A 10,480-nucleotide genomic window follows, 5' to 3' on the forward strand; every position below is an offset into this window, starting at 1 on the left:
ACTCAACTGCGGTCAAAATGATTCGACGATGGTAGATAATGATCAAATGATACTGATCTAAACCTAACTAGTTCAATGATTTGCAAAGAAAAAAGGCATTTAGCCCTACGTAGAGTTAATTTTGATACTGCATTGCTTGGCTGACTGCCAGACTGGATTGATCTTGGTTGCTTGTATCCATATTCAGAATGTTCTACAATACAGTAGCGTAGCAGAAGTATTCATGATGAAATAATGATAGTGATAGGAGTAATGATACTAATAATGATCATGATGATGATAATGATGATGATGATAATAATGATAATGATAATAATGATGATAATGATAGTAATAATAATGATAATGATGAAACCAAAATGAATAACAATAACAACAATGTATCTTTTTATCCAGGCCTGGGAAACCTCTACTGTGTTGACACCGCTCTACCCGAGGGACCTGCCATTGATATTGATACACTAGCTTTGCGAAGTACCCATTCCGCGTACATTTGGTCGAGAGGGATACCATCTCTTCCAAAGACGGATCTTAAGTGAAACTTGATATCATATTGAACGAAAGCCAGATTTAGGTGAGCGCTCCATTGACTTGGTGCCAACCAATCAGAGCACGAGGAGTTTGAGTGAAATTTGAGTTTTTACAAAGCCACGCCCAAGCGTTTTGCTATAAATCACGTGAACTTGCAGTGTCTTGTCAACAGACAACTGGACGGTGAGCGGACATCTTACCCACTCCTTCAACTGTCGACCTTGCAACTTCTTCCACTGACAGTCTTTCATCAACTATACGATTTCACCATGGAGAAATCAGAATCACAGGTAAGCTTTCCACACGGACTTTTAACATCACAGAAATGATTTGGCAGTATTATTCGCACATTTAATTGTGTTTTTGAAGCATTAATTTACTTAACTTGTCTATCCCTTTTAGATGCAGAATAAATTGCAAGCTATTACTCAAACTTTATTAGCTTCATTCAGTGATCATAAACGTACAATGTTACATAGATCAATTTGACATAAATACATCTTGTTGGTGTTGTGGTGTAGCTGCTGCTGTTGTTGTTTTTTTTTTTTTTCAGTGTTCCACGTCCTACAAGCTTTAGCTTTTTAGTTGAGCACACTTTTCCATCATTATGATTACTTCTTCTTTTTTGTTAACATGACAACCCAGTGTGCACTGTTGTTTTTATTGTTATAATACCATTCGTGCACATATCTTATATTGTATTCAATGAACTGTCCTTTCCCGCTGCATGAAGTCAAACTGACACATGAACCGCTTTGTATCATGTATTTTGTTTTGATAGAAATAGATAAACTATTGAATTAAATTAAATTGTAACACTTTCCGTAATAGTTTTTAAGCGCAATGAGGCCTCATTGCAATCTTTCAAAGAATTTGCAATTCCTAAATTCCTTGCAACTGTTCAAGGAATACAGCAATTAAGTAACAGATCTATTTGCAGTGGCATGCTTGCCAATGATCATAATCACTATCATGATAATTATCATAATCGACGTTGATATTCTACATGCAGCTAGATATTTGCACAATTAAAGAGAGGGTACAGTTGCGGTTGATATTTGACTTCAGGTTTCTAACTTCCGTTGACATTTTTTTTTTTTCGAGATAATGAGAAACCCCCTACGAATTATGAAAGTGATTGATATTATTCTAAGTTGAATTCAAAGTTTATAACTGATGAAATTATGTTTGGAAAAAGGTAGGATGTCCGAAACAAATTGATGCAAATAAAAGGTGATACCAATCTTTAATTAGGATTACCTTTTTAAATTGTTATTGGATATCTCAGCCATTTTAAAAGCAACTTGCATCAAGCAAACTTAGATTTCCTCTTAGAATTATATACTCTGTAACATTTCATTTCAAGTGGATTCTAAGTTTCTCGCAGAAAGTTATAAGCTGAATCATCGCGTCAACAACAACTACAGGGACGGATCTAGGAATTCCGTAAAGAAGGGGCGCGTTTACAAAATTAAGGGGGGGGGGCGCACGCACCCCTCCCCATTTTTTTCTTTTTATTTCTTTTGTTTCTACAAAAAAATAAGGGGGGGGGGCGTGCGCCGGTTGCGGTCCTCCCTGGATCCGCCCCTGAACTATACCATTCCTTGAATACCTCCGGAGTTAATTTCTGCTCATTCAAACTTTCACACCCAAACACCTCAAAACGTACCCCCTCCTTTGCCTACCACAGTGCGACAATAATTCTTCGTCTCTGCCACCATACGCCGAGATGGGGGCAGATACGGCGCCTCCAAAAGCCTCGCGTTTCGCCTCGTGGAGAATCCCCTGTACCGCTGTACTCATCACAGCTCTGCTTGTAGCCGGTGCCATCACAATCACTGCAATGGCTCACAAGGGGAGTCCTCACTGCCCGCAACCAACAAACAGTAGTCGCCCGAATCAAGTCCTGGATCATGATTCCGTGAGTGCAAAGATACATGTATACTTTACATATTTTTTTGAAAACCATTTTGATTATGGTCATAAAATTTTGTTCCCAAAAATTTTGTAGCATTAATCTAACCTTAGATTTGTGTGAGTGTGTGTATGTGTGGATTCCACTGTGGTTATAAGGCCACATTTTGTAAACTCACATTACGCAGATAATCATATTTCATGGACGTAGTAGCACTTTATCTCATCATGATACATACGTTTCACATTAGACTAATTTTTGAAAGGTAGGCCTATCAAGATATTGGCTGAACCTTCAAATATCGTGCCCAAACACAAGTCGCTACGTCACAACCGATTAACCCTGTAGAGTCAAGGCTGTGTTTACAAACTGTTCACGTGATTTGCAGACTGGGCACGTGGAGCTGAGGGGCGAAAACGGGGAGTCTGCCTCCGAAACCGTGACCTACAACAGCGCCCTCAACACCGTTCTCATCAACGCTCCTGGTAACTTCAGCGGCAGCTCGCCAGCCACGATTGCCATCGACTTCGATCGGGTGAGTTTGATTTCGTGTTGTTTCCCCTGTATTTATTTTTTTAAGGAAGTGCAATAGCAACATGATAAAGTATTCATAAAATGATAATGATATTAATGATAAAATTACACAAAATATGATACAAACAATAATGGAATCGTCCACTTCGTGCGTTATTCCTGACTGTACGGTCTCGATTTTTCGTCTCATCTTTCGTCTCAATTTTTCGTTTTATACCTTCCTCTTGGAGTCGACTTTTTGAAAATTATTTGTGATTGTGTACAAATTGTACATTGTGGAACTTTTTGGTTGGTTAAGATGGCTCGTTTTCTGTTGGATGTGTGGTGGGTGGTGTGGAACAGGACACACATGCGTAGAAACAAAGTGGAACATCTTAATGAGAAGAATTGTGTACTTTTGTCAACGTGTAGTTGCCATTTAATTACATTTTTCTGTTTCCTTCTTCATATTTGCATGTTTGTATTTTTTTTAGATTGTTAAGACGATTTTTATTCCTAAAATTCAAATCTTCTACAGATTGTATTTGTTGAGATCGCAACTGACAAGTAGTGTGACTGCTGATCTGTAAATTAACAGAATAACGTGGCACACAGGGGTTTTCCACCATGGCACATAAAGAGTTAACATCGCAACTGCTGATCTGTAAATTAACAAACATGTCGGAAAAAAACGAACCAGTGGGACTCGAACCTGTCATCTACTGCTTTCCGGGTAGCGACACTACCACCAGGCTGTCCCTGGGGACAAAGTGAAGAAACTTGCATCTGAACCTTCACCCCTCTGAATAATATCTTTCTTTCATTTACAGTAATATGCCTTGTCCGCCTTTGGCTACTTAACATAACATGGTCGGAAATTCGGAGCTTGGGTATTTGTTCCATGTTCATCGTGTCACTGCCGGCAACCAGGGATAGCCTGGTGGTAGTGTCGCTGCCCGGAAAGCAGTGTATAGATGACAGGTTCGAGTCCCAATGGTTCCTTTTTTCCGACATGTTTGTTAATTTACAGATCAGCAGTTGCGATGTTAACAAATTCAATTTGTAGAGGGAGACAAAGTGAAGAATCTTGCATCTGCATTTTGATATATTTACTTAAATTGAAAATTGGGACTTCAAAAAACGAACGAACTCACAGCCATTTTCCTACAACATGATGAGTTGCCTAGTTATCAGCGGATGTCGATGGGGGAGGGGACCCCTTCTGCACGAAAATTTTACGGCAAAATTTTGCCCCCTTCCCCGTTCCCAGTTATTCCCGAAATGTGAGAAATCGTTTGCCCTTTCTCCTTTTTTAAAAACTGTCAAACTATTTCGACTTCTTAAGTGTGCGCCAGATTTGTTGAATTTCAATTTATATGAAAATGCAAAAAACTTTATCTCATGGGGGGGGGGGGGGTACAACCATCCCACGGATAAACACGCCCTCCCTGCTCGGTTCCCGTTAGGTTTTAGTATAGTTTTTGACAATTTCCCCAATTCTCCATCAAAAATGTGTATCCGAGATATTTCCATTTCAATTCTAAAAATGCAAAAGCTGCCATATTGCTGCACAACTTTTGGAATTGACAAATGACAAATTGACAAATATTCCACCAAAGATATGCACCAAATTGTTTAATTACATTAAAAGAATAATGCCTCCTCCCACATCCTTCCCCCGTTTGGTCTTCCTCCATAGATAGTAGACTACACTACTTCCCTGATACAAATTTCCGGACATTCCACCCAAAGTTTCCGTCAGATTATTTAATTTCCAATTCTAAAAATGCACAATGCTCCCTCCCATGTAGTTTTTTTTTTTGTTTTCTTGGGATAGTGGTCTAATAGCTGCAATATATATCATTCCAATATTTATCATTCCAATATATATCATTCAAAATGTTATTTTGAGATGGAAAATGTATAAGTCGAATGAATTGTAGACAAAAGAACTTCGCGAAAAAAATGGTCTTTATTTACTTAATGTTTTTGAACATTTGATTAAAATTATATTATACCCAATGTATTTTCAGGGTTGTTTTTGCCAATGAAAAAAAGAATAATATGAATCATATGTTGTAAAATAGTGACAGAAATTTTGTTACCGTATTATGTACAATTGCAGCAGCCCACTTTTTGTCGATGACTGAATTATTATTCCGTTTTTTATTAAAAAGTTATTTTTAATGTCACTTTATGAATATGTATATGAATAAAATACCCTGTGGAAGGGAAATATATATATATATATATATATATATATCCATTCAATTTTTAGAAACGTCAAGAGTGTGAAATACATGTAGCGAAGATTCAAGATCCAAGATTCAAATCATCTGAACCTTCACCCCTGTGTATGATATCTTTCTTTCATATTTCAAAATTGTTTCTGTAAATCCTTTCCGGCAGAACGTGGTGTTTATGAACATCCATGATCAGAACACGTGCGTGGGTTTCGTCCTTGAAGACAAACTGGCACAGAGGGCAAAAAACTTCACAAGGAGCAAGGAACACAATCAGGTATCATTATTTTTATAAAGTTTGCGTATGCTACTGTAAATATATGACACGTGCATGTTTATAGTCCTTATTATACATACATATATATACAGGCCGTAGCAAAAAAAAAAAAAAAAAAAAAGAACGTTACACTTTTGATAAAATTGTCTAGATTACATTTCTAAATATTTGGAAAATTTTTCAATATTTATGGATACCCAATAGTCTCATATATCAAGTGCAATCAGAAAACAACTTTTTGTTCACGTTTGGCTGAACACTGACGCTCTTTATCCAGAGTGTGAAAAATGGCTGGCACCAAATTGAAAGGAGATGGAAAATTCAGCCAGCAGTCCAAATAAGTGTTCTCAATCAAACAAATTGCTCTTTTGCCCACAGTTTTGATGTTATGCTAGTTTAGGAATTTTCTGATTTTCTGTAATGTTTTAAATGATTCCATTGTGTTATGGAAGGTTGATTAACAACATCAAGATCTTTTAAGCACAGTTATCGCAAATCATTCACAGTATATCGAACCCATCTGCCAGTCACTCAGTCAATAAGAAAAGCACAATATTGATGCATCCTCACATCATTCAATCAATACAATCAATTCAATCAATGAATCCAATCATTCAATCCAATCAATCAATCCAATCAATCCAACCAATCCAATCAATCCAATCAATCCAATCAATCCAATCAATCAATCAATCAATCAATCATTCATTCATTCAATCAATAAATCGTTTTATCAATCAAGCAAGCAAGCAAACAATCATTCATTCAGTCAATCAATTAATCAATAAATCAATCAATCAGTCAGTCACAATTGTATGCATGTTTTACAAAAGGTGGCAGATCGACATAGGGAATATCACCTCCCCCCCCCCCCGTTGCTTTAAGGCAAGTTGATCAATGTTTGAACAACTGATTTATTTGTTACTTTATTCTTTTATTCAGCCAATCATTTCAATGACTGAAAAGTAATTAATTGATTATTTGGCTGATTCACTGATTGATTGAACGACTCAATGACTGACTAATTGATATATCGGTTGATGTATTGATGATTTGATTGATTTATTGATTGATTGGTTAATCAATTGGTCAATCAATTGATTGCTTAATGGGATGAATGACTTGAATGTTGATTAATTTGGTACCACTACCGCATTAATGACTAATTGGCGTATAGTATTGATGTGTCCGTGTATTGTGAAAACTGTGATCTTGAAGTAATTACACACTCTAATTCTCATCAATTGATTTAGAAATGAAATGATTAAAATTACGATAAAGCTGACAAAAAAATCTAAGACTTTCATAACATAATCAAAGCTTTAAGCAAAAGAGCAGTTTGTTTGAATTTGATCACTTATTTGGATTGCTGGCTGAATTTTCCATCTTCTTTCAATTTGACGCAAGTCATTTTTCATACTCTGAACAAAAAGCGTCAGTGTTCAGCCAAGCGTGAAAAAAAAAGGATGAGACTATTGAGCATCCATAAATGAGAACAAAAATCTTCCAAATATTTTGACATGTAATTCAGACAATTATTTAAAAATTGTAACGTATTTTTATACACCCTTTATATATATATATATATATATATATATATATATATACATGATAATGTATCATAATTGATTTGTGTTTGTGTGTATGTGTGTGTAAGTAATTCAACTGAAAAAGCTCGAGGGCCCAAATTACATGGTTACGGGAAGTGGAGTTGTCGTGTGTGTGGGCGTGTCCTCCATGCTATCTGCCGTTACAACTTTTGAAACTTAAACAGTGCGATTTACGTTGAAAAGAAAGAACCAACTTGATTTTCTGTTTGTTAGGTGAAAGCATTGTACTTGAAATGCCTTTTGTACCGATGGCTGCTGAAAGCTCTCAGAGTTCTGCCCCCGTCCATTACACATGCCTGCTTCTAGTGTGTGTGTGTGTGTGTTCCGAATGGTTGATGTTGATTTGAGTTTATTGAATTCATCTAACAGAGTACTTTATTTTTCCCCCTCGCATGGACTGTTTATTCATTCAGGTCATCGACCTGGTCTCGAGCAAGATGGAGACAGAGAATTACCGCGTCGCAGGAATAATTCCGGCTGACTACGTCCAGGCCGCCAACGGACCTATCATCCGCGGGATGTGCAGCGGTCGAATGTCTCAGTGGCTGCAGATGGGGACCGATGGTGAGGGGTCAGAGGGGCGGCAGCGTCGCTTCTGCTTCTACGTCTGCGCTAATGTTTTTGGGGCCAGATTATGCTACTGGCGATGTTTTTAAAAGTTACAGACTAAGACAGTCTGAATTGCTCGTATCGCCCTACCGTTACAGTTCTTAAAGTCTGCGAATTAAAGTCATGATTCTGTCCCCTTTTGGCCACCCCTAAAAATAGGATTACTTTCCTAAGCTAGTATGTTTTAAAGGGGTACTTCAAACCTTTCCCTTAAAATGATAAAACTGAAACTTCTTTATGATGGAGGGGAAAACAACAGATTTCCACAGAAATTATCCGGACTCCGAAAAATTCCAAAACTCTCCATTTAAAGGAAAGCGTATTTTCGAGTGACAAGATTTTGTGTCCATTGTTTCCCCAAAACTGCGAGATGTACCGTCAGATTTCATACAAGATGTTAGAAGACAATTATGATAGATATTCTTTAATTAAATCATGCCAACTATCATGGCATTGACCCTTAAGTGACATTGAAATTGAGAAACTGAAAATTTCTGATTTGCTTAATTATACTACCAGACCTTTGTTCGTTTGTTGTGTTGGTGTGACAGTTGATGTGCATGACCGATGTACTATTGAGTTGTAATACCACTACTTCTTCTATTTCTATAAGAATGATATTATATTGTATTACATAGATTGTGTATGAGGTTAATGTGGAAACAAGGCTTTGTTAACAATACTCATAATTAGAGCATAATGCATCAAATATATGGATGTCTATCATTAACTTACCTAAGATGAGATTGCACCTTCACGTTTCGCTTTTATGATTGGCAAAGCTAGGATAAGTAGGATAGGACTGATATAATAAAAGTGTTTTAAGGAGCCAGTTTTACAACCTTTGCTCTGTTCATATACCAATGATTTCGGTGTTAACACTCTGTACCAGAATCGTTGAAGATATTCAATTGAGACAATTGCTTTGATAGAAACCTCAGAGCTACAATATAGAGCATACATAGGCCTATTCGAAACTACCAAAACGATATACAGGTGTACTAAGAACTGAAGAAAGTTGAATGATGGATAAAGGCCTAAATTCCGAAGAAAAAAAAATATCAATGGGTGTATCATAATCATACAGTACACTGTGCTTATATTTGCGATCTTGACATTGTAAAAATTGAACATCTGCGTCTACATACATTTTCCTATTAATGTCGAAGTATAAGTGCGCTATAAACAGGTCTGGCCAACTCGGTTTTCGCCATAAATGCGTTTAGAGGCCTGCGACTGGTCAAACCTGGTCCCGTGATCTGCGTGGAGCCATGTCGTTACCACATTGCGCTCTGACGCATTGCCCATTGTTAATTACCCTTTATTTTGCTTGCATTCATTATGACGTCTGAGAGTACACGATATAACCAAATTACCAACTAACACGAATAAAGATGCGTACTTTTTCTTCATCTTTATACAGGATAAACACAGACTATCTGCCTCAACTGTATTTCAAAAATTAATGGATGTTATAATTTTGAACGTAAGCCATGATACCAGTTTCGATGTTGATCAAACCCGTTTCGGCCAAATCTTAATCAGGCTGCATTACACGGAGTTAATTGTAGCTCCATGCCCCCCCCCCCCCAAAAAAAGAAGAAATATATATATATATATGTATATATATATATATATTATATATATATATATATTTAATCAAAGAAAATCTATTCAGAATTCATATGGACGTTGTTCACGGTATGAAATTAAACCAAAACTTTGTAACATATCATTAACAATGAATGAATAAATAAAAACATCAGGACTTAAAGTTCATTGCCTTCTCATTTACTTTTGGTTTGTTTGTTTGTTTGTTTGATTTATTTTTCTTCCAACAAAATTTTTATATATCTAAAATATATATAAAATATCAGTGAGCAGAATACAATGCACATAAGTCAAAGAAGGAACATTGATGTATAGATTAATTCCATTAACAAAGCATAACTCGTATTACCAAATTTCCAAATAATTCCCTGAGAAATTATGCAGAAGAATTGGCAGGCCAGGGACCTACCTACATAATACACATAATTGTTTGCGGTACGGGGAAATACTACAAAATATAATACACTGTAAATGCATTATGTTTTATATTCTAGTGCATAGATACGACTTAAAGGGAAGCGAATTATGATGATGATGTTGACAGCGTAATGATGAGGAAAAATGTGATAATGAAGATGAAAGTGATGGTGTCGCAATGCTGAAGATAATGGGAATGAAATGAAATGATAGACACAGAAACATTGCGTATATTTGTTGTAGTTTAAATCCAATTTACAGGAAAAGAAATGTGATCAAACAAAACAAAATCTGTATTTAGATATGTTCATAAATTGTAATCTGACAGTAACATAGTTTTCAATGTATAAAGCCTTAAAAGAATTGAAAGTTTTACATGATTTACCATAATCTGGAAGTGTGTTCCAAACATTTGGTCCATTATGCCTTATAGTTTTTTTTGTGCAATTAATAATTTGGGATTTACTAAATGAAAATTTTGCGAATTATGAGTGGGATACAAATGAACAGTATAATTCAGTTTAAAGAAATCGTGAAAGTGTTTGAAAGTAAGTTGTTCAAATACTTGAACATAAAAAGCAGAGAGTAAAAAGTATCTATATCAAATATATTATTTTTAACTGATAAAAAAGTGGATTGGTGTGGGCCAAGTATTGCGAGCCAGTACAGATGCGAATGGTTTTCTTTTGTAATAAATTAACAGAGTTAAATTTAGTTTTGGCACTTGCAGCCCACACTAGATTACAATTAATGG

At 36.1% G+C, this 10,480-nt stretch overlaps 1 protein-coding gene across 1 annotated transcript; it reads left to right on the plus strand.

Annotated features, from left to right (window-relative positions):
* Positions 1 to 721: 721 nt before the first annotated feature.
* On the plus strand, positions 722 to 8,101 carry LOC140238889 (uncharacterized). The gene is made up of 5 exons (XM_072318786.1): positions 722 to 821; positions 2,222 to 2,452; positions 2,835 to 2,981; positions 5,369 to 5,479; positions 7,503 to 8,101. Exons 1-5 carry the CDS (start codon positions 801 to 803, stop codon positions 7,743 to 7,745), a joined length of 753 nt encoding a protein of 250 aa, XP_072174887.1. The 5' UTR covers positions 722 to 800; the 3' UTR covers positions 7,746 to 8,101.
* Positions 8,102 to 10,480: the final 2,379 nt, after the last annotated feature.

The sequence above is a fragment of the Diadema setosum genome, chromosome 15 (genome assembly GCF_964275005.1).
Source record: "Diadema setosum chromosome 15, eeDiaSeto1, whole genome shotgun sequence".
In the NCBI taxonomy this organism is placed as follows: Eukaryota; Metazoa; Echinodermata; class Echinoidea; order Diadematoida; family Diadematidae; genus Diadema; species Diadema setosum.

Coding starts and splice junctions, on each gene's coding strand:
- LOC140238889 (XM_072318786.1), top strand. CDS start 801: ATGGAGAAATCAGAATCACAG. Junction 2,453..2,834: donor AAGTCCTGGATCATGATTCC/GTGAGTGCAAAG, acceptor CGTGATTTGCAG/ACTGGGCACGTGGAGCTGAG. Junction 5,480..7,502: donor GGAGCAAGGAACACAATCAG/GTATCATTATTT, acceptor TTATTCATTCAG/GTCATCGACCTGGTCTCGAG.